The sequence below is a fragment of the Pan troglodytes genome, chromosome 11, assembly GCF_028858775.2.
Source record: "Pan troglodytes isolate AG18354 chromosome 11, NHGRI_mPanTro3-v2.0_pri, whole genome shotgun sequence".
NCBI lineage: Eukaryota > Metazoa > Chordata > Mammalia > Primates > Hominidae > Pan > Pan troglodytes.
In genome coordinates, this window is record NC_072409.2 from 100,116,575 (window position 1) to 100,141,795 (window position 25,221).

General features: G+C 35.6%; 1 protein-coding gene, 1 long non-coding RNA gene and 1 other non-coding gene across 9 annotated transcripts in view; 2 read left to right on the forward strand and 1 right to left on the reverse strand.

The window, feature by feature from the left end:
- Positions 1 to 25,221, reverse strand: part of CCDC171 (coiled-coil domain containing 171) — a 443,650-nt gene that overhangs the window by 183,206 nt on the left and 235,223 nt on the right. For all 7 annotated transcript variants that reach the window (XM_054658718.2, XM_054658719.2, XM_001149040.8 and 4 more), the window contains 3 exons: positions 10,355 to 10,581; positions 9,378 to 9,560; positions 3,856 to 4,041 (listed from right to left, as the gene is read on the reverse strand). In XM_054658718.2, the coding sequence (XP_054514693.1) occupies positions 3,856 to 4,041; positions 9,378 to 9,560; positions 10,355 to 10,581 (596 nt within the window). The remainder of the gene's footprint in view (positions 1 to 3,855; positions 4,042 to 9,377; positions 9,561 to 10,354; positions 10,582 to 25,221) is intronic.
- On the forward strand, positions 1,848 to 23,306 carry LOC107976614 (uncharacterized). The gene is made up of 3 exons (XR_001720676.3): positions 1,848 to 2,055; positions 18,368 to 18,512; positions 23,113 to 23,306. It is a non-coding gene; the product is annotated as an uncharacterized LOC107976614 (long non-coding RNA).
- On the forward strand, positions 11,894 to 12,000 carry LOC112204511 (U6 spliceosomal RNA). Its single transcript, XR_002938143.2, has one exon. It is a non-coding gene; the product is annotated as a U6 spliceosomal RNA (small nuclear RNA).

The following is a 25,221-nucleotide window of genomic DNA, read 5'->3' on the forward strand; positions in this document are numbered from 1 at the left end:
AAAAAAAAAAAAAGATATGATTTAAATCAAAATTCCCAAAATGCTAAGTGATTGCTTTCAGATTATAAATCATAGATAACTTGTTTTTTCTTCTGTATCCATATCTTCTACTCATGATCTTATTTTGTTTTTAAAAAGAAGAAACAGTACACTTTGTTTTTTAAAAGAAGTTATGCACAGGACATATTTAAAAAAGAACTTATTTTTAAAGCATTACTGAAAACACAACAGAATATTTAACAAGTATACACTTGCTTTTCAAATAGAATCTTAATTCATTCTCATAAACATCCTGTAACTTAAGTATCATTATCCTTATTTCTGCAGAAGAGGAAACTGAGGCTCAGAAGGTTAAGTAATTTGCCCAAGCAACAGAGCTGGGATTTGAATTCAGGAATACTTGTTCCAAGGCCAGTGCTTTTTCCATTGAACCATGTTGCCTCCCACAAGAGAGCATTTTCACATTACCACCTGCTAGTTCTAATTAAGAGATAGTAATTAAACAATTCTCCATTCCTGACAACAATATTTAAGCTACTGGCAATTTAAAAAAATTAACATGAACAGCTCTTTATCTGCTTAAAGATATTATACCTAAACACAAACTATAACAGAGAAAAAGACTTCAATATGACAAAGATGCTTTTCCAAAGCACAGTTCATTACATTATCTATTAATAGGACATGAACCATAAAAATGTTGTTTAATGACCAATATGCTTATAAAAATTTTCAACTCCACTAATAATAAAAGAAATACAAATTAAAGTAACAAGGACATATCTACCAAATTGTCAAAAATGTTTTAAATAGTAATAGCCAGGTAGGGCCAATATCTCCTATATCTTAGGAGAGAATGTAATCAGTAGAAACTTGCTGTAGGCCAATTGATAATATGTACATTTTTTAATGTATGTGGTTTCTGACCTAGTAATTCCTCATCTAGGAATTCATCCTGATGAAATAATCACAGATATGTGCGTAACATTTAGATACCAGGTTGTTCATCTTGATACTTACTTATAATAGCAAAAGGAGACAGAGAAACAGAAGAGAAAAAAAGGAAGAAGAGGAGGGAAAGGAGTGAGAGAAGGAAGAGGAGGTGGAGGAGAAGGAGGAGGAAGAAGCTGGGATAAATCTAAGTCTATAATATTAAATTAGGTTAATAAATTATGTACAGTACATTGAAGTGATTACCAGAAGCTGTGAGTGGGGATGGGCAAATGTTAATCAAAGGGTACAAAGTTCCCGCTGGACAGAAAGAATAAATTTTGGTGATCTATTGCACAGCAAGGTGACTACAGTTAATAATAATGTATATTTCAAAATGGTAAAAAAAAAAAAGTGGATTATCACCACAAAGAAATGATAAGTATGTGAAAAGATGAATGTTAGCCTGATTTGATCATTCCACAATGCATACATGTAGCAAAACATCAAAATACACCCTAAATGTATGCAATTATTTGTCAGTTAAAAAGAAAAAGAAAAAATATACATCCAAGATAATTCAACCAGCCAGGAAATGATGATACTGTCACGCGTGTCCATACAGAAGACCACCTAAACAGGCTTTGTGTAAGCAACAAGGCTGTTTATTCACTTGGGTGCAAGTGGTCTGAGTCCGAAAAGAGAATCAGCGAAGGGAGATAGGAGAGGGGCAGCTTTGTAGGACTCGGGTAGGCAGTGGAAAGTTACAGTTGAAGGTGGTTATCTGTTGTCGGCAGGGGAGGGGTCAAAAGGTGCATGGTGGGGAGATCATGAGATCCATTGTCCTGGAGAAGAATGTCATAAGGTTGATTGATCAGTTAGGATAGGGCAGGAACAAGTCATAATGGTGGAATGTCATAAGGTGGGTTATCAGTTAAGGCAGGAACTGGCTGTTTCACTTCTTTTGTGGTTTTTCAGCTGCTCCAGACTTCTTGGCTCCTACAGGCCATCTGGACATATATGTGCAGGTCACAGATGTTACAATGGCTGAGCTTCAGCTCAGAGGCCTGACAGATACCACTATACTTATTAGCATAGAAAGAAATCCTTGACATGGTATTTGAAGTAAGTAAAAAACAATATGTATAATATACTATGATTGTATTTTTATTAACCTATATTCAGTTATATTTCTATATTTTTAAAACATAAAGTCTGGAATATATATATCAAAATGTTGATGGTAGATATATCAGGTGATATGATTTGAGATTATTTTAATTTTTCTTTATCTATATTTTCTTATTTTTCCACAATGAATATTTATTACTTGCGTAAAAAAGTGAAAAAAATTCACAGTCATATCGGTTGGTAAGCAAGAATGCTCACAATCTATTACTAAGTAATACAAGTAAGTTTCAAAACAGTATATAAGTACATTCTCATTTATGTAAGAAAAATAATATGCATTAGGTTGAGCCATTTGAAATTCCTGGCATTTGTCTAGTTTTCACTTATAAAAACAGCAATTTCAAATGGTTCAATTTAATACATATATTTGGAAAAACATACTCTAAAATACTAATACCATCCTGGTCGTTTATTCCTCTTCGTAAAGGACATCTATATTTTCCTCTTTAAATTCACGTGTATTTTCCTGCTTTAGATTTCAAAATTTTCTAATTTTCCTGAAAACTAAATCCCAGTTTCAACATTTACAGGATACCCTGGGCAAGTTTATTGAAGTCTCTAAATTTAAACAAAAAAAAAATCAAAATCATAATAATAGTACCTACCTCACAGAGGTAGTTTAAAATGAGTAATTCATGTAGAGACAGTAACACAGAGCCTGGCAAATGTATGCTGTCAATCAGTGGAACATATGATGTGGTGGTTAGGAAGACGGATGTGAAATCTGACTCCCTAGATATATTACTTACTAAGAAATGTGTAAGTTATGTCACCTCTCTGTATCTGTTTTCTCATTTATAAAACAGGAATAATCCCATACAGTTTGTGTGAGGAGTACCTAAGTGTTTTATAATCCCATACAGTTTGTGTAAGGAGTACATAAGTGTTTTAAAGTAGTTAGCATAGTGCCTGGTAAACAGGAAGTTAACAATAAATTTTGGCTATTTTATCATTGATCATAATAGTATTATTAAGATATCAGAATAAATAGATATTATTTGTATAAGTTAATACCAACTCTGAGTTGATTAACTGTATTACGTATGATATCCTATATAGTGGCTGTATCATTTTTGTTTCCCTGGATTTAGTTCCATTCCAACGTATATAATCTCACTAGTGAAAAATCCACAAGTTTTATAATCAAAAACTAGAATTCTATTATACTTTGTAGGCAACATTTAAACCCATTAATGAAATTTTCTCAGTGACAACTTTTAAATGATAGCTTCTCTTTTTCCTTTGAAATACCTTTACCACAAATATATGACAGAGAGAACAACTCTTTCTAACCAAACCTCCCTTCTCCCCAAATATGTACTTATATAAGAATGAGACCCAGACCAAAACCTTCCAGAATCCAAAAGATGCGTGGAGTTTCCAAAGTCCATTGGGTACAAAACAAGAAAAGGAAAATTCTAAAGAGAGGAAGAAATAAAGAAGATAAAAGAAACAAAAATTTATTGTTAATTTTATTGTTAATAATAATTGTTATTATTACTGGAAAAGACCTTCACTTCGTTTTCAACCAGCAAGTAAAGCCTACTTTTACCTTCTCGATACATGTGAATGCAGGCTTATAACTGAGGTCTCAGAAACATGTTTCATTCTATCCTCATAGAATAAAATTTTACATCTTGGGATCTATTCCTATTCAGGAGATATCATAATTCCCTCTAAGATCCACACATAGATAAAATATCCCTTTATGCAAACATCTCTTTATTCTCTTACCTTAACAGCTTCTCCAAGAGTTTGGTTTTTGTCAGCTTCCTCACTGGAGTGCAATTCAAGTCTATAATTCAATTCCTGTAGTTGTTGTGCCTGTTCATTCAATAGCATTTGTGCCTGTTGTTCCCGAAGTAATGCATTATTTAGTTCTTCACATGCACTTTCAAACTTCTCATGGGTGACCAATTTCTGTAAAAAGCAGGAGGGGGGAGAATCAGTTATAAAGCTAACTGCATTGTTGTATCATTTCACCTTCAAAACTAAAGGAATATAATACAAACATTTCTAGGCACTTGATACATTAAAAAAATACAATTAGCTTTTCTTAATTGCTTAAGTCAAGATAAAAATACTACTGTGATTTTTAAAGCACAACAGCCACACTTAGTTATCATTTTCAGTCAAATAAAATCTTAGAAAACTCATTTTAAATTCCATATGAATCCATGATGCTCAGTTTACATTTTCATACATGAGCACTTTTTATAAAGATTATGATTGTGGGAATTAAAACCTTTAACAAATTCCTTGGCTTTTAAGTGATCACCTAGAAGTTTGTGTTCAGTGTATGTTATTATTCAGGTCTCCCGGTCAAATATCTTCTCCTAGGCAGGTCTTACATGACTACACCTCTCCAACTCCCACTCACTCTATTATACCATCTTGTTTTATTTTCTTCACAGCCATTGTCATTATCTAAATTCATCTCACTTTTTTTATTGCCTGTCCACACCCTGCCACCAACCACACATATAAAGGTATAGCATCCCCAAAGCAGGGGCTTCATTTAGCTTTTCATCCAACATAGAGAAGAGTGCCTGGCACTCAGTGAGTGTTCAATATTTGTTGAATGAAATAATATTCATATATACACATCTGCCAACAAAATCTACACCATAATACACAACATGGTTTTTACAATATCATGACTGCTTTGGAGGGCACAGTACTCTGCTCTGGAATAACTAATGACAGTTCTAGACAGGGATGGAGAATCCAAGTATCTCCTGTTCAAAACATTTAAACAAATGAAATCTAGATACAACAAACAACAGAGACATCGTGAAGTATAAAAAAGAGGAAGGTTTCACAAAAGGTAGATAACCTGAGAAATATATATGGAAAACTCAAAGGAACGATTCAGGCCACTGAAATACACAAGTTATACATGTATCTATTTAAAAATTCTAACTTTCCCATTGTAAAAAAGGATGTGAGGTGGATTAATATCATTCGCCACAAATATAAAGCAGGTTGATTTGAAATTTTAACAAATCTGGGAGGAAAAAGCAGGGAAAAAAATCCTTTTGATTCTAAGCATCTAGTAACTATTGTAACTGAATACAGACTTTGTCTTTTATTTTTCTGACAAATAAGACAAAAATAGAAATGTGCATAGTCACAGTTTCCTCGTGGGCCAACAACAGCAAGCATGCAATTCATATAAAGAGAAAGACTTTTGCTGAAACTAAGTTTTAGGATAAATCAGTTACATAGGTCCTTCTATATCATAATACATAAGCACTCAGTTTTATTTTGGCACCAGGTACCCTGCCTGCCACTTCTATGAAGCAACTGTCTTTTAAAACTCATTTCTCTTTTTAAGGGTGCATTCCTCAAAAATTTAAGAGTGCATTTCTCAACAATGAAGAAATTTTAAAAGCCAATAGTGTAGCATAAAAACAGATGTCTAATGATTTACCTAAGTTAATATAAATTAATGAGAATGATCACAAGGCACACAGGAAAGCTGCCTCATTTTCAGAGAGTCACCTAGTAAAAGGTATATCAAATATGTCACTGATACTTGCATAGTGCTGGGATTATACAGAACACTCAACTTTTTACTCGCTGTTTAACAGCTGCCGAACTCTCCACATTGTGCTATTACAACCAAACCCTCAGCTTTCAAAACATCAAATCTAACAGTCTCCTCTCAGCACTCCAGTTCTATTTCTATTTATTAACATCCCTCTATGCGCTGGGTCTTGTGAACATATATTTTTGTACCTCTTCTATCTTTAATGTGTTGTTTTAAATTACCACTCCTTGCCATGAGACCATTCTGTCCTTTTCAATCCACTTGACCATCAAGTGAATAAAGATCTTTCCATCAACATCCCCACCATTTTGCAGGACTTCCTTGTTTTAACAGAACGTGTGTTCCCTTCACAATCCTCCAAAATTTCCCCTTTACCTAAAAACTCAGGTAATTTTAGCCTCTCTTGTCCATCCATCCATCCCAGAGACTGGCTCAATTCTGTTTATTCCTCTGTAAAGTAAATAAAATCAAGCAAGTATAGCAACGCAGAATAAGAAAGAGATGGTGTGTGAAAGCAAGTGTAAGGAGCTAATAAACAAAGATCATGAGACTGGGGAAGTTAGCTGTTAAAGAACGACTGTCAGTAGATGGACACAGTATTCCAAAACCATTAAAGTACTAAATAGCTTTTGGTGAGCAGGATGTTTCCCTTCATAATTTTAGACCAACTATAAAGAAGCTGTTTTATTCTCTCCAATACACTTTTTCTGAAATGAGTGAGAGACAAATGGTTGCAGGCACTCTCTCCAGTTTTCTTAGAGGAAACTACCATCTTTTCTTCATCTATTATGTTTTTAATATAACAACCCTTTATTAGCACACCTAGGTATCAACACTAACCACTGTAATGAAGTGGATAAAAGCATGAGTTTTACAGCCACAGGAACCAAGTTCAAAGTCTGTCATTGCCATTAATAACTATATGACTCCAGGCAAGTTACTCAGTTTCTATCTGCTCCAAAAGCCCCATCTGTAAATTAGAAATAATAATAGTATGTGAGATAATTATAAGGACCAAATGAGTCAACGCCTGTAACGTGCTTAGGGTCAGTGTCTGATACCTGGTCAACACGATCACTAAATGTTAGAAATCGTCATGTACTTCATAACTTATAATTATAGGACAATATCTAAAAATTAAGTACTGGCCAGGTGTGGTGGCTCACATCTGTAATCCCAGCATTTTGGCAGGCTGAGGTAGGCAGATAACCTGAGGTCAGGAGTTTGAGATCAGCCTGGCCAACATGGTGAAACCCTGTCTCTACTAAAAATAAAAAAAATTAGCTGAGCGTGGTGGCGGGCGCCTGTAACACCAACTCCTGCTGAGGCAGGAGAATTCCTTGAACCTGGGAGGTGGAGGCTGCAGTGAGCTGAGATCGTACCACTGCACTCCGGCCTGGGTGACAGAGCGAGACTCCATCTCAAAAAATAAGGTAAAATAAAGTAAAAATTAAGTACCTCTTCCCTCAGTTACTATGCTATTTTTATTCCTGTACTTCCTCAAACATACTCTTAATTACTGAAAGCCAGTTATTCAAAGCTCTTACAAGAGGATTCTGTCACCTTCCACTAACCTTCCCTCATACTCTAATCTTCTCTCTAGATTCTAGAAATTAAGTCCTGACTACTTCTAAACTAATCAAAGATGCAAACTTGTTTTCTTAATACTTAACTATGGACTAGGAAATCAAATTGTGTAGAATATTTAGAATTCTTCATATATATTCCAGGGAGCAACATATGTAAGGAATTTTCCAGTTTTTACAAAAGCCATTATTATCTAAATCTAAATACAGTTGACTATACTCTAAATCTCAAATTGCATAAATGACTGTCTGTGTCCATTTTGGTAGACTATCTCAATATCCCAAATTCAACTATTTCTATGATACAGAAGCAAATCAAACGGAAGGAGAGACACGCTTCAAAAGAATTCGTTTTTAAAAGTATAAACATCTCTTTATTATTTAAGTAAAATGGCAAAAAATGGAAAAAAATCACATATCTAAGAAAAGGGAAATACTCAAATTTTGATACATTCATATGACACACTAGTATTCATTTAACTAAAATGAAATTAATAATTAAATGACAGAGGAAAATGATAACAGTACTTTAAGTGCATACATGTATACATATATTTATATAAGTCAGGCTGCAAACTATACATACAAAATTATTCCAAACTACAACTGTGCATAAAGGCATGCACAGGCACATATATACACAAGAAATGTGGAGAACAAAAGGCATCCGCATTTCAACAGTGATTGGTTTTGGGTGGTAAGATTAAAATGATTTTAACTTTCCTCGTTTTTAAAATAAATATAATTTTTTTTTTAGAGATGCGGTCTCACTGTGTTGCCCAAGTTGGTCTTGAATTCCTGGCCTCTAGTAACCTTCCTACCTTGGCTTCCCAAAACACTGGGATTATAGGCATGAGCCACCATACCCAGTCTAAACTTTCTTCTTAATACTTTCTTGTATTTTTACTTAAGGTTGTCATGTATAACTTTCATAAATAGAAAAAAAAAAGTTGAAGCAGCTCAACTCTTAAATTTTCCTCCTCTGAGCAAAAAACTAAGAGAAGAAAAATTATGGTGTCTTTAGACATTTACCGAAAAGAAACCTATGGCTTAAGAGTAATTCATGATTACTTGACCTGCCTAATTCATAGGAACTCTTTGCCCTTTGAAGGTGTATCTACTTGAAATAATAATTAACACTAGCACAATTACATTATCATAGGATTAATAACTAAACTACTACACCTGCTGCTGCCTCTGTTACTGCAAATGTTAAAACTGTAAAATCCAAATTAATCAAAAGATAAAAGCACATTTAAACTGAAGTTATAGTAGCTGTTTTAAGTTGTACAGTCTTGAAGTTTCAGGGTAATCTTTTAACTCTATGTTCCCATATCCACATTAAAAACAGCAATGTTAATAACTATCCCAACTGCAAACAGAATATGTGGATGTCTGCATTATATTGTGCTTCACACAGTTAGACATTCTGTTCTTGATCTAATGGTATTTGGCATACGGCTGTGCTTTTTCAGCTATTTTCTGCTTTTTAAAATAATACATATAAGTCATTGATGGACGTTAGATAAATTGAACATTTCTTTGGAAAAGCAATTTGATTTCATACTAAATAATCTAATTTACTCAAAATATTCAATATAAGAAGAGAAGAGGCCAGGTGCAGTGGCTCACACCTGTAATCCCAGCACTTTGGGAGGCTGAGGTGGGCAGATCAGCTGAGGTCAGGAGTTCGAGAACACCCCGGCCAACATGGAGAAATTCCATCTCTACTAAAAATATAAAAATTAGCCAGGCGTGGTGGCAGCCACCTGTAATCCCAGCTGCTTGGGAGGCTGAGGCAGGAGAATCACTTGAACCCGGGGGGCAGAGGTTGCAGTGAGCTGAGATAGTGCCACTGCACTCCAGCCTGGGCAACAGAGTGAGACTCCATCTCAAAAAAAAGAGAGGAAATCTCTCTCCCCACTCCCCCACCTGCCACCAACATCAGCAATTAGAGGCATTTTAGACAGGAAGTTTTCTGAAGAAAAACAGATGTTATTAATAGTGTTTTGAATTCTTTGAAAAACCACACATAACAAAAGTTAAGGAAAAAAGGATATAGAGATAAAGAAATATATATCAGCAAAGCAACAGTTTCCTAAATGATATATACTTACAGACTGCTTAAATTCATTTAATTGCATTTGCAGACCCTGGGCTTTGTCAAGCTCCTTTTTCATTTCATTCACACTTCGTTTGAATTCTGTGACCTCTAAGCGTAGTGAGCGGCGCTCCACTTCTGCAGCATGCAGTCTTTGTGTAAATCCAAGTATTTGCTTCTGCAACGATGCTGTGCTTTTCTGTTGTTAAACAAGAGCAATTTTATAAACAGTAACTACAGATTTACTAACAATAGCAATAACCATTTTACTAAATTAAATGTAACTTAGATTATCCAAAAACCAGTGCTAGCTATTACAGAAACGTAGACGTGAAAACTTTATTTTTTATGTGACCAATAATTTGGCTTATGAAAAATGAACATCTGGAGAAAAGAAATAATCTAGATAGCTAAAAATGAAATTGACAGCTGTTTAGGTCTCGTACAATTCTGTTGCAGTGCATTTATAGAGAACATTAAATTTAGCACTAATGTCATGCCTTTTTTTTTTTTTTTTGAGACAGTCTTACTCTGTAGGCCAGGCTGGAGTACAGTGGCACAGTCTCGTCTCACTACAACCTCCACCTCCGGAGTTCAAGCGATTCTCATGCCTCAGCCTCCTGAGTAGCTGGGATTAGAGGCATGAGGCGCCCACCACCACCCCTGGCTCATTTTTGTATTTTTGGTAGAGGCGGGGTTTCACCATGTTGGCCAGGCTGTTCTTGAACTCCTGACCTCAGGTGATCCACCTGCCTTGGCCTCCCGAAGTACTGGGATTACAGGCATCAGCCACCGCGCCTGGCCAGTGATTTTTGTATTTAGATATTTTGGACACTTATTTGGAAGTAATTTACTGTATTAAAATTTTACATGAACTATAAAGAAAATCCAGATACATTCATGTACAACTAACAATTTAAACTACAAATTAGGCTAATTCAAAATTAAACCTACAAGTTCTTAGGTTACTACTAAATGAAAGTGTATACATACCGTAATGGGCACGTGGCCACGCAAACCATATTTCAGGGCCAGTGTGTTTACTTTATGAAGTCCATGGGCCAGCCTCTGAACCAGGGAATCTTTTTCTACATATGTAATACTCCTGCTACTGTGCAGAGGTATACATTCCATTACCAGACTAATTTTATCCATGAGTTTTGCAAAAGAATTCTTGGCTGCACCTATGAGTAAATGTCCACAAATTCTGGAATTTGGATCTTCAAAGAAAAAGAAAAAAAGGCACAAACATGTGAATTGTCTCTTGTGCATTTCACAACACTGCTAATCACATAATGAAAATATTTTTTAATTATATAATTCCCATTCACCTGTAGTAATTCATTCAGAAAGTTCCTTCCCACATTATTTTCACTATGAAGAAAAGGAATTCAGAGAATAGCTCACCTACTAAAGAATACATCAAAAAAAATCTGCATGTATTTACAGTATGCCATTCACATGGAATAGCATGACACTAAAAATTCATCACTCTTTTCTTTGTTTTAAAACCTAACATAAATGCATTTTCTATTTACAACTGCCAAAGCTTGTTACCTTCATGCCATACTATTTATATTCTCAGACAAGAAAATACAATTTGCCTTATTCCAAGGCAATTAAAATTTTACAACTACAATTACTTATTTCCCCACAGGATTTTGGTAATCATCCTTCTCATATAATGGACTTAAGGTCCCAGCATATCCAACATGGCCTGCTTACTGCTAGATTCATCAGGTCTGTAATTAATAATTGTGTTTAATGTTGATAAATAAAATTGTCAGTGCTCTTTCTACTAATTGGTATTCCAGGTAATGGTTAATAGGTTTATTTACGCCTTAATAAAGCCATGTAATTTAGTTTTCCCTCTGCTAGGTAGGTCTTAATCTGTCATTACTTGTCTTATGATACTATCAATGTAAAATGACAAGCACAGAAAGATTATTTAAATTCATAGTATAACATTCTACATTTTTAAGAGCCTCTGCTGTTGGTGTTAATTTAAATCTTGTCCTTACATCATAAGCACAAAAAGCAAATTCAGCTAGTCTTACCAAATTAAAAATGTTTTATCCTTATAAGAATACATATAATTCAACACTGAAGAGCAACACTGACTGAGACGGTAATCAACCAATGGTTTTCTATGGCATAAAGAACTGTCTCATGGAGACATTGTTATAAAATTTGAGCTTCATTCTACTTATTTTATTCCTCAATGTTTAAAGGACAGACAAATTTTAAAATCTATGTAGCAGTCAGAATTTGAAAATGATCTTGCTTAGGAGTTATACATAAATTGGAAATAAAGTGAATAAAAGCATAATATCCTCCAGGTAAAATTTATTTCAATCAGTTATTGATGCATCGACTTCTAGGAATATAAATATACGGTAATATAAGTTTAATTCTATATGCCACTCATTATAAACATACTCTGTGACAGTCCCATGGAAAAAAGACAAAGTATAATGAAAATACACAGTCCTTTTGTTAACAATCATATTCCTTAAATAAATAATGGATGAAGTGCTCGCTTCGGCAGCACATATACTAAAATTGGAACGATACAGAGAAGATTAGCATGGCCCCTGCGCATGGATGACACACAAGTTCGTGAAGCGTTCCATGTTTTTATAATAATAAAAAATAAATAAATAAATAAAAAGAAAAAAATGGATGAAAAAGAATTGAGTAGCTTTATATGGCAATCAATACATAACACAGAACACTGAGTTAAAGGAATTTACTAAAGTACTATATGAATTAAATAGGCCACTGTTGAATGAAAGAACAGTAAAATTTATTTTGTCTATAATATTCAATTTATCATTTCAATACCTAATATATATATGTATTCCCTGTTTCTCCAACTACCTTGCAATTATTTATCTGTGTCTTTTTTCATCTTAACAAACTCTTTTTATCTTCACTGGGCCAGCCCAGCATACATGGGTATTTTTTACATGTTTGTTAAATTATATTTCTTTTTATTTCCATAGCTACTGCCACAATGCTGAACACAAGAATACTAAGAGAAATTAATGTTAACTCTTAAGCTATGTCAAAGGTTCTTGTTTTTAAATAAACAATACAAAAGTTCATTATTTTAGGAAATTTCAGGATACAAAAAAATTTTTCACAGATAAAGAGCCTTTAAAAGCACAAATTAATTGTAATTAAATTTTAATAAATAGGCCGGTCACAGTGGCTCACGCCTGTAATCCCAGCACTTTGGGAGGCTGACGCAGGCAGATCACGAGGTCAGAAGATCGAGACCATCCTGGCTAAAACAGTGAAACCTTGTCTCTACTAAAAATACAAAAAATTAGCCGGGCGTGGTGGCACGTGCCTGTAATCCCAGCTACTCAGGAGGCTGAGGCAGGAGAATCCCTTGAACTCGGGAGGGCAACAGAGCGAGACTCTGTCTTAAAAAAGGAATAAATAAATAAACAAACAAATAAGGTTTTTTACTTTGTCACAGAAATGTTTGTGTAGACACTGACTGATCTGAAGGGTGATACTAAATGACAATATAATTCTGCAATGCAGTCTTCTAAATTTTTAAGAAGTGAAAGTCATATGCTCTAAGTTCCTAACTGCTGACTCTCAATGAATTACAGTAAGAGCACTAAATAATGTATGCTATAATAAGAAGTGTTTTTACAATATAGTTCACATTATACAGTACAGAGGGCAATTTTTTTTTATTTCAATAGGTTTTGGAGGAACAGGTGGTGTTTGGTTACATGAATAAATATTTTAGTGGTGATTTCCGAAATTCTGGTGCACCCATCACCCAAGCAGTGTACACTGTACCCCATGTGTAGTCTTTTATCCCTTGTCACCCCTCACCCTTTCCCCTGAGTCCCCAAAGTACAATGTATCATTCTTATGCCTTTGCATCCTCATAGCTTAGCTCCCACATATGAGTGAGAACATACCATGTTTGGTTTTCCATTCCTGAGTTACTTCACTTAGAATAATGGTCTCCAATTCAATCCAGGTTGCTACAAATGTCATTATTTCGTTCCTTTTTGTGGCTGAGTAGTATTCCATGGTATATAGATACCAATTTTCTTTATCCACTTGTTGATTGATGGGCATCTGAGCTGGTTCCGCACTTTTGCAATTGCAAATTGTACTGCTATCAACATGCGTGTGCAAGTATCTTTTTTGTATAACGACATCTTTTCCTCTGAGTAGATACCTAGTAGTGAGACTGCTGGATCAAACTGTAGATTTACTTTTAGTTCTTTAATGAATCTCCACACTGTTTTCCACAGTGGTTGTACTAGTTTACATTCCCACAAACAGTGTAAAGTGTTCCCTTTTCACTGCATCCATGCCAACATCTATGATTTTTTATTTTTTTTGATTATGGCCATTCTTGCAGGAGTGAGGCAGTAATGGCATCATGGTTTTGATTTACATTTCCCGATCTTAGTGATGTTGAGCACTTTTCCATCTGCTTATTGGCTACTTGCATATCTTTTGAGAATTGTCTATTCATGTCCTTAGCCTACTTTCTGATGACTTTTTTTTTTTTTTTTTTTTTTTTTTTTTTAAAGACAGCGTCTTGCTCTGTCACCCAGGCTGGAGTGCAATGATGAGATCTCGGCTCACTGCAACCTATGCCACCTGGGTTCAAGTGATTCTCTCACTTCAGCCTCCCGAGTAGCTGGGGTTACAGATGCCCACCACCACACCCAGCTAATTTTTATATTTTTAGTAGAGACAGGGTTTCACCACGTTGACCAGACTGGTCGTGAAATCCTGACCTCAAGTGATCCACCCACCTCAGCCTCCCAAAGTGCTGGGATTACAGGCGTGAGCCACCTCACCTGGCCTAATCAGATTGTTTTGTTCTTGCTGATTTGTTTGAGTTCTTTGTAGATTCTGGATATTAGTCCTTTGTCGGATGTATAGATTGTGAAGATTTTTCTCCCACTCTGTGGGTTGTCTATAAACTCTGCTGCTTATTTCTTTGGCTGTGCAGAAACTTTTTAGTTTAATTATGCCCCCTCTATTTATCTTTGTTTTTCTTGCATTTCTTTTGGGTCAGAGTGCAATTAATTCTATATTAAATAAATGAAAAAACAAAAAAAAATCCTCTAGTGATACAGTTGTAAAATTATTTATATAATAATACAGAAATAAGAGGAAAAACGTCACTAAAGTTCCTCATGTATACTTGTCTAGACTGTTGTAAACGTTTGGCTTGTTACATTTAACAAATTCTTATGTTAAATACATTTGTTAATCACTTTCTTCCTATTTAATAAAATGTGTCTTTAATGAAAGAAGTGAACCCTATATTCTGAAATTACTTTTTCCAATAGAAGGGGGAAAAATGTACATCTAGGGCTAAAATCTTCAAAACAAATTCATAAAGAATTGTTTCGACTTGTAGTTCTAAATCTGTGGGCTGCAGATCTTGATGAGGTGGGGAAGGAAGGACATTGAAAAGTTATTGCAACAGTTCCACTACTTTTAGCTGCAGTAACCATTGTGCATTTTGATCTTTATCTAGCCCTAACAAAATATATGCGTGAATAATAATGATATTGTGAGTAATCAAACTAAAAGTCCCTTGAAAACATTACATAAATCAACTGCTACTCAAAATACATCTATTATGTGGAAGAGAGAGCAATCTACAACATTTTTTCTTATTAAAATGAAGTCCTCATACTCAAAGATTGAGAAATATTCCTTTAACCAAAAAAGGTAATAATTAGTAATGTTTAAAATAATGTTAGTAATGAGTATAATAGTAGCAAAAATAATTAATAATATTGTAATAATGAGTAATGTTAATAATAAGGTTAATAATATTAATAATGAGTATTGTTAACTAAATTTAATTCCACCTCAGTTCTACACACTTGGCAACATTTTGTCAACCCTGACATCTCCATTTCCCTTGCCATATTCCCATTTCTTGTTCTTAATATTTCTCCAATTTATTCCATTTTCTCTGTAGTCATGGCCATATCTAAGACGCACTCTTCTCTAGTCTTCCCGCTCTTCAATCCATTCTCCACAAAGTAGACAGAAGAACTCGTAACACACAACTAGGATCTCATCACACTGCCTGCTTTTATGCCTCAATAACTTTCTTCTAATCTAAGAATGGATTTTAAACTCCTTAAAACATGGCTCAAAAGTCCTACACATCTGGTCCCTACTTACTTTCACAGGAACATCTTTCACTATTTATATGCAACTTTCTTTATATGCAACTCCTTTTAAGTGACCCCAATATATCACAATCTTAAAGCATTCCCTCTGAGTAAAAATTATGCTTGTGTTCCAAACTGCTAATAATTTGAGAAACGTGAATGTAGACATCATTTTTCAAACTTTGGAGACAAACATTATAGTAAGATGTTTGCTTTAAAGCAATGTTTTATCTAAAAATCACTGGGCAAAACAGCCCAGAAAACGACAAAAAAAAAAAGTAGTAAGCGAATTTGTCTTACTGTAAAACACACAGATATACATTCATGAAAAACGCAGTATGATACTGGTACTAGAAGAGAGGTGGAAACTAATGGAGTAAACTGGAAATACAGGAAATAGATCGATCCACGAACTTAAACAATAATTTAACATGTTATAAATGGCATATCTTAATCAGGGAAAAGATGGATTACAGAATTTAAAAATACTGGTGCAGGCCAGGCGTGGTTAATTATGCCTGTAATCCCAGCACTTTGGGTGGCCAAGGCTGGCAGATTACTTGAGGTCAGGAGTTGGAGACCAGCCTGGCCAACACAGAGAAACCCCGTCACTACTAAAAATACAAAAAATTCGCTGAATGTGGTGGCACGTGCCTGTAATCCCAGCTACTCCGGAGGCTGAGGCACAATCATCACTTGAACCCGGGAGGCAGAGGTTGCAGTGAACTGAGACTGGCCATAGCACTCCAGCCTGGGCAACAGGGACAGACTCTGCCCCGCCCGTCCCCCCCAAAAAAGCTACCTGGTCATCTGGCTGCAAAAATAGTTTAATCATTTATTCACTATTTACAGGAAAAATAATTCCAGATAAACTCAAGATTTAATGTATCGAAAGTATTCTACTAAAATATGAGCAATACTACCTTGAGGTAAGGCTAGCCTTTCTCAGTAACTTACCATAACAAAAAACAGAAATAAATGATTAATAATTTTAAACTATATACAAATATCACAAGCAAAATTAAAACACAAGCTGCAAAATTATTTGCACTATGATAAAGTGTTAATATACATGATACACAAGGAGTTTTTATAATTCCATAAGACACAAACACACACCCCCAAATATGATCATAGTATGATCATTTGTAGAATATGAATGGGCTTATAACAAATGAAAAGATGTGCAACCTAACTACCAATCAAAGAATACAAATAAGTAATAATATAATGTCTTTTGCCTTTTACATTGATAAAGGTCAAAGAGATTATCAAAATTTTGCGTGCCAAAGGTGTTATGAGAAAACCAGAACGGTCAACACTGTTCATGAAAGAACAATGTAAAGAATACTGATAGTACTTTCTAAATGTAAAATATACAATCCCATTTCTCATGAATTTAGCCCAAGAAATAACTGCACAAGTATAAGATGATTTTATATACACGCATATTAACTATAGTATGGCTGATTACAATATTGCTTAAAATGGCGAAAAAAATAAGAAAAAATAAATACCCATCAAAAGGAAATTTGCTGAGTAAATTACAGTAGATATATACAGTGCAACTAGTATGTAACTAAATACAATTAATGATATAGATTTATTTTATTGATATTAAAAGATATTCATTATCCATTGAGTGGGAGTAAAAATAATTACAATGAAGCATGATTATATGATTCCCTCATGTAAAACTGTGTGTGATTATATTTGTACACATGTATGGGATACTTGTAGAGATCATCAAAATGTTAAGAATGGTTGGAGGTGACCCTTTGAGTGATTTTTACTTTCTGTGCAGGTTTCTGTATTGTGTGAAGGTTTTACGCTGGGCATAAGCATTTTCACAGAAATAACAAAACTATTTTTAAAAGCACCATGCACTATCTTACTCACTACCTTACTCATTCATTAAACAGCTAGCTATAGAATAGCTCACATGTATAAGGGAATTGTGTTGGACAATGGAGAGAGGGGACGTGTAACACTGATTAAGAATCAATAACTCCCATTTATATTGTATTATTTATTATTATACAAATGCCCCCAAATAAGAATATCCAGAAACATATTCTGATTTAGACAAATGAAACTTCTGTTATCATTCTAGACAAATGATACATTTGTACTGTAGATACCTTTGGCAGTCTGGTGGAACCTATGGCTCCCCTTCTCAGAATAATCATTTTAAATCCATAAATCAAGAGATGTGGGATTACAAAGGAAACTAATTTTTCTGTAATATAGTTTTCAAAATATTTTAAGTTTGATTATTAATCCATTAAGTACAAGACAGGACATTTAAAATATACATAAAGATAGTTTTTTAGAAGACATAGCATAGTGAAAGTTTTTGCATAAACCAAATAAGAACATTGAACTTTTTGGGTGGTCTTCAACAAGGCATCATACATGTCATGTTGGACATCAAGTTTTTTAATATATTTAAAAGTGATAAAAGTCCTGATTTACAAATATAGTATTTACTGCTACAAATATAATTAAAGCTTCGATAGTTCGTTTTACAACATAGTGGAGGGCTTCTCACAAAAAATACCAGAATTCTCCAAGGCTTTTAAATCCAAAATCTAGTGTGGTAAGTTTTTTTGTCGTAAAGTCAATGAGTTCATCTTTGGCTAGGTCAACATATTCAATGCAATTTGTATTGGAAAGGAAAGAACTATGAATCCATGGTTCAAATTTTATGCTATTTAGATAGAAGTAACTTCAGTAACTCTTTTGAAGGAGTTCTGAAGTCTTTCCAAGGGCTTAAGGCTGCTATTTCAAAGAAAATAACAGAGAATTTTGTATTTAGAGAATACTGAAAAGCAACATAAACAAAGAGTACACAGAACCTCACTTTGATGGATGAACAACTAAATGCAGAGTTGTCCTTTCACTTGGCCAGCTGCACTGCACCAGCATCCGTTGGTACGGGGGAGACTATGATGACTTGCCATGTAAGTGATGACTCTCATGATTACTGATTAGTTAAGATGAGCATAAACTACATGTGTGATAGCTGCAGTAACTGTATTACAATATAAAAATATCTGTGACTTCTATTAGCACCAAAGTCACTATGCTGCTAATATTATCATGGTCTATCGTTACCATTCATAATTGAAGGAACTGTCAAAATTCTGTTAGCAGATAGTGAAACAAGATGTAGTTTTTTTCTCATTCAAGTCCACAGACCGTTCCCCCAGCTCTGCTGAATTCTACCCATGGACCCTTTTGAGAAGAGGTCTATGAACCCCTGGTTAAGAGATCCCTTATTTAAGGAATATACTACCCAATCATAAATCTATATTCTTGACCCTCTCTCTCTGTCAACTTAAATTAACAAGAAAGCTACATCCCTGGACTACTTCAGTCAGAGAATGACAATATACTATCATGCTCTCAGTTTTACTGACAAGAAAAAAACTTCTGCATCTTCTAAGAAATTGCATTTAAAGACAGAAACTGCAATGTTATTCAATATTTCTAATACAATAATCCATGTAATAAATTCCTTTTAAAGTTTAGTGCCAGGAAAAGTTATTTCTCATATGTCTGGAGACATAAGAGAGCATCTCACTTCTGAAGAATAATAAGCAGTTCCATTTGCTTAAATTGCAGGTTTATTATGGACAGCACTGGGAGGTGAGACTGTACAAACAGACGAGAATCTGGTCATGAAGGGTGTTGTTTATCTAGCTAAAGTGTTAATTCATGCAATAAGAAACAAGGAACAATATTGCTGCTGATACTGCGGATAAAGATATGTGACACATCAAGCACTGCTTACATGCATTAACCGATTTAACCATCATTATAACCCCATGAAATGATATCATTATTATAACCATTTAAAATAATAAGTGAGGGGGAAATAATAATTAAAATAATGTATCTATAGAATGACCCCATTATACTGAAATATCCAAAAAACAACTTGATATAAATACTAATTAAATACTAATATTCTCTAATAAGGAGATTACATGGTTTAAATTTACTTCCTTATATACTTTTATATGTTTTAGAATATTCTACAATATACTGATGCTACTTCTTTATTATTTCAATAACTCTCGTCCAAATGATCACTTTGCTAAATGAAGGAAGGCTGGGAGACAGGGAGAAAGGGTGGGTCAGTCTAAGAGTGGACTCGTGGATACCCACTAGCAGGTTAGTAACACATGTAAAAAATGAGCTAAGACCACAGCAATGGGGCTGGGATAAAAAAATAACCCAATAAGAAATGTAGAATATGGAGAATAAGAGTAAGAATAAAAGTATGTTACAGTGACTGCTAGGTTTCTATTTTAGATACTATTTGGCAGATGGTCTTGTCAATTACAAAGACAGTTTTCAGAAGGAAGTTTTGGGCCTAAGAAAATGGGTAAAAATTTGAATATGCTGAATTTTAGGGTTTTTTTTTTTTTAGGAAACTCATAGGAAGCTAAGTATACAAGCTTTCAGTTCAAGAATGAGGTCTAGGTTACAGATAATATTTGGGAGCCATCAGCACATAGACGGTAAATAAAGCCCTGGCTATACATGGGACTGCTCGGGACAACAAGGAATAAAAACATAGCTAAGTGGCTGGGCGCAGTGGCTCACCCCTAGAATGCTAGCACTTCGGGAGACCGAGGTGGGTGCACTGCCTAAGCTCAGGAGTTCAAGACCAGCCTGGGCAACATGGAGAAACCCCTTCTCTACTAAAAATAAAAAAAAATTTTTTTAATGGCTAAGAAAAGACCCATAGTCAAAGTCCTACTCCAAGAAAGGAAGGAGGGAAGGGAAGGGAAGGGAAGGGAAGGGAAGGGAAGGGAAGGGAAGGGAGGGGAGGGGAGGGGAGGGGAAGGGGAAGGGGAAGGGCAAGAAAGGACAGGAAGGAAGGAAGGAAGGAAGGAAGGGAGGGAGGGAGGGAAGGAGGGAGGGAAAGAAAAGAAAAGAGAAAAGAAAAAGAGCCCATAGGGCACACACACACTGAACAGAAAGGCCCAAGGACATGAAAAGAGGAGAAACAGGAGTAATATCATGGGCATCAAAAGAATCTGGAAGAAGGAAGTGATCAGCAATGTCAAATACCAAAGGCAGGACAGTGGTCTTTAACTGTCCTCACTAATGTACTCTGTAATTTTTTTTAACTATGTATGCTGTGGTAGGAAGAATAATGACCTCGCTAAAGATGTCCACATTCTAATCCCTGGAACCTGTGACTGTGTTATGTTACACAACGAGAGAGAATTAAGGGTGTAGATGGAATGAAGTTTGCTAATCAGTGGACTTTAAAATACAAAGATTATCTTGGATTATTCAAGTAGACCCAACATAATTACAAGAGTCCTTTAAAGTGGTACACAGAAGAAGAGGTCAGAGTCAGAGAGAGATTTGCAGATGTGATGCTGCTGGCTTTGAAGATGGAATAAAGAGCTATAAACTAAGGAAAGCAGATGGCTTCTAAAAGCTGCAAAAAGAATCAGATTCACCCTTACAGCCTCCAGAGGGAATACAGCCCTGCCAACACCTTGATTTTGGCCCAATAAGACCTATTTCAGACATCTGATCTCCAGAAATATCCGATAATAAATTCGTGTGGTCCTTAGCCACAGATTGTGACAATTTGTTAGCCCAATAACAGGAACCTGATATGTATGCCCTCACACATTTTTAAGTTTACATCTAAAAAAACTTTCGTCATGTATTTTTAACCAGTTGTAAAGCATATCATTCCTGGTACGCTGTAAATTTTGGCACTTTTAAAAAAGACTGACACGTCCCTCCTTTAAATATAACCAGTAGAAACCAGGTGCAGTGGCTCACACCTGTAATCCTAGTACTTTGTGAGGCCAAGGCAAAAGGATTGCTTGAGGCCGGGAGTTTGAGACTAGTCTGGACAACATAGTAAGACTCCCATCTCTACAAAATACAAACCTTAGAAATCAGCTGAGTGTGGTAGCACACATCTGTAGTCCTAGATACTCAGGAGGCTCAGGCAGGAGGATCCCTTGGGCCCAGAAATTTGAAGCTGCAGTGAGCTATGATTGCACCCCTGTACTCCAGCCTGGGTGACAGAGACAGAGAGCCCTTATCTCAAAAAATATAAAATAAAATAAAAATAAATGTAACTAAGAGAATCTAAATGCCAGGAAGAGTCGGCCCTTACCATAATACATTTTTAAAATACATGAACAAGCTCTTCCTTAACAATCAGAAATTCTGCCTTATTTGTTTTCTCCAATATCTCATATTTCCATTGCCCTTCTGCTACTTAATTTATTGCAATATGGAACTTACTATCCTATCATAATTTTCTAAAATAAAAATATATATACATATATATAAATTAAAATTGAAGCCAAGCATGGTGGTATACACCTATAATCCCAGCTACACAGGAGGCTGAGGCAGGAGGATCCCTTGAGCCCAGGAGTTCGAGGTCACCTTATTTTCAAGCTAACAAATTTCATGAATGTTGGCAAAAAACACAAGACTCCTGGGTGAGAGACAAGGGGCTGTAACACTCATGGCACAGGAGACAGCAGGAGCTTCATATGCACTACAGTTCCTCTTGCTCCCCAAGTCCCATGGAGGTGACACAGAGTGACCTAGGCTAATGCTGTGCATGTAATGGGTTTGTGTCATAGCTGAGGAATCCAGAACTTAGGAAGCCCAAATCTTTTATAATAGGCTGAAAACAAACCTGCTCGATCTTTTCCCCAAGGGAAACATTATTTTCATTATACTGGAAAGTAAACAAATGTGTCCTCCGCTCTGGAGGGAGGTACTGTCTTTATTTTCCAAGGCTGTTCGCTACATAAACTTCCCTGAAAAAATACCTAATAAATAAATAAATAAGAAAGCTGTCAGTGCCTCTGCTCACAAAATATGCAAAAACACAAGACCTATGGAGAATTTTCTCCCAACAATTATAACTACACTCTTGCATATACTCTCAAGTTCCTTGCTGCTCTTTCTTTCCATTGTATTTACCTGGCAAACCCCCACCCTGATTAAATAAAAACCTCCTATGCCCTGACACCCAAGCAGCGGATCATCTGATGAACTTAATCTCCCACTCACCTGAATGACTATTTCTCACTTTCTCCGCTTCTCAAATAACCAATACCTTCTCACCTTCCTCCATCTCAATTGATAGTCTTGCTTATTTCACTAAATAGTAGCAAGCAGAAAATAATTTTCACATACATCTACTACCAAATCTACCAACCTACCTGCAACTGTACCCATATACTCTGCCTTCCCTCCTGTTACAATGCCTGAACTGTTTGTGCCAACCTTCCTCCCCACTTTTGTGCATTGGATCCCATCCCTTTCATCAACTCAGAGACTTTACATCTGCCAATTGTGCCTTCCCTCATTATCAAGATTTTTTTTTCTTTCATTCATTGAATCATTCCCCTTACCACACAAACACATTGAATTACCCCTCATCTTAAAACAAAAACCCCCTTGACCCCTAACTATTGCTCCTGCTCCAACTCAATGTACCTGCTTGCCTTTCATAAAAACTGTCTTTAACAGAACTCACTTTCTCTTTAACAGACTGCAGTCGGACTTTGTCTCAACTACTCCATCAAAACAGTCCCTTCAAGGTCATCAGTCATCTCCATCTTGCCAAATTTGGAGTGATTCTTCAATTCTCATCATATTCACCTTAGCAGCAGCATTCCACATGATTAATTACACTCCTACTTGTAAAACACTTTATTTGGCTTAAAGGTTACCATCAGGGTTCACCAACTAGCTCAATGGCTATTCTTCAGAATCCTTTGCTATATCCTTCTCATTTCCTAACCTCTAAATGTTGAAAGGTCCACAAATCCTCAGAGCTCTTCTAGCTATACTCACTCCCCAAAGCAGTTATGTCCCACCCCAGCCAAAATCTGGGTGGAATACAGGCTTCACTTTTTTAAAAAGCTCCACAGGTAATTCTAATGTACAACCAGAGTTAAAATCACTACCCTACATGACTTCATCCAATAGCATGACTTTAAATAACACTTATACTGAGAGCACTTACAATTTTATCTGTCTTGACATTTTTCTCAAATTCAGATATCCAGCCACCTCCTTGACACTTACGAGTCTAATATATTTCTCAGACATAACATGTCAAAAAAACTCTTGATTTTCTCTTCTTACTTGTTCCTTCTCTAATCTCCCCATTTCAGTAACTCTTGCTTCAATTTACCATTTACACAAGACAAAAGCCTTGAAGCCATTCTTGATTCCTTTCTTTCACACCTCACATTCAACATACATCAGCAAACCCTATCAGCTCTATCTTCAAAATATTTCCAGACTCTAGCCAATAACCAAGTCCAATGATGTTATACTATTCCATGCTACCATTGTTCCTCATCTTAGGACACTGCACCCTTACTACCTACACCTTTAACTACTGATAGAAGTCAGAGATAATCCTTTAAAAGGTTAAATCAGATCTTGTCATTCTTCCACTCAAAACTTTCCGATGGTATCCCATCTCATCCTGAATAAAATCTAAAGTTCTTACCATAGTTTACAAGGATTTGCATAATGTGGGTGCAGGTGTTAACCCTGCCCTTGCTATCTCTCTGACATCATCTTCCACCTTTCTCCCACTATTGACTCTGGTTCAGCCACTTGGGCCTCCTTGCCATTCCTAAAAATATCAAGCACACTCCTTTGTTAGGGTTTCTGCACTTCGATTTCCTCTGCTTAGAATGTCCTTTCCCCAACTACCACCGCTTCCCCTCAGATATTTGCATGGCTCATTTTTTCAAGCAAAACACAGGCTTACAACCCAAGAATTCCAAGCCTTTGAGTACCTACTCGAAGGAAATAAAAACATACGTCCAGCAAAAGACATGTATATGAATATTCACATCAGATTTATTCATAATACTCTAAAGTAGAAACAACTCTAATGCCCATCAATAAGTTAATGAATGAACAAACTTTGGTATAACCATAGAATGAAATATTACTCAGCAACGAAAAAGAACAAACTAGTCACAGGTAATACAGGTGAATCTCAAAAACATTATGCTAAGTAGATGAATCCAGATATATATTGTATGCGTAGTAAGAAATTTGGCCTCACCTAAGGAGAAGTCTGGCCATTTTCCCAGCTCCTGGGAGATAACCTCTAAAACCTTGGCATTTCTGGAGTGATTAGAGTGTTTTTTGTATTCGCGGTGGCCCCAGACCACACCTGATAGTTTGTAATGATATGACTCATGTTGAGCATCTGATAGTTTATGCTAACTCTGGATAAGGGCTGGCCATGCCTGAAACACCAACCATATGATTAGCAAGTTGGGGCTGTGAATCATATGATATCACCCCAATCTTCAAGAAGAGGAAAAGAACTAGATATTGAGGTCAACAATGTGGAGCATGATCCATTCAATCATGCTTATATAATGAAGCTTCAGTTAAGAACTCTGGACATCAAAACTCCAGTGAGCTTCCTGGGTTGGTCATACTCCATGCATATTATCATACATCAATATTGGGAAGGTAACACATCCTGAGGACAACAGAAGCTTCGCATTTGGAGCCATCCCAGACTTCACCCTATGTGTCTCTTCCTTTGGCTGATTCTAATTTGTTTCCTTCTGTTATAATAAAACTGTAATCCTAAATATAACAGTTTCCTGAGTTCTA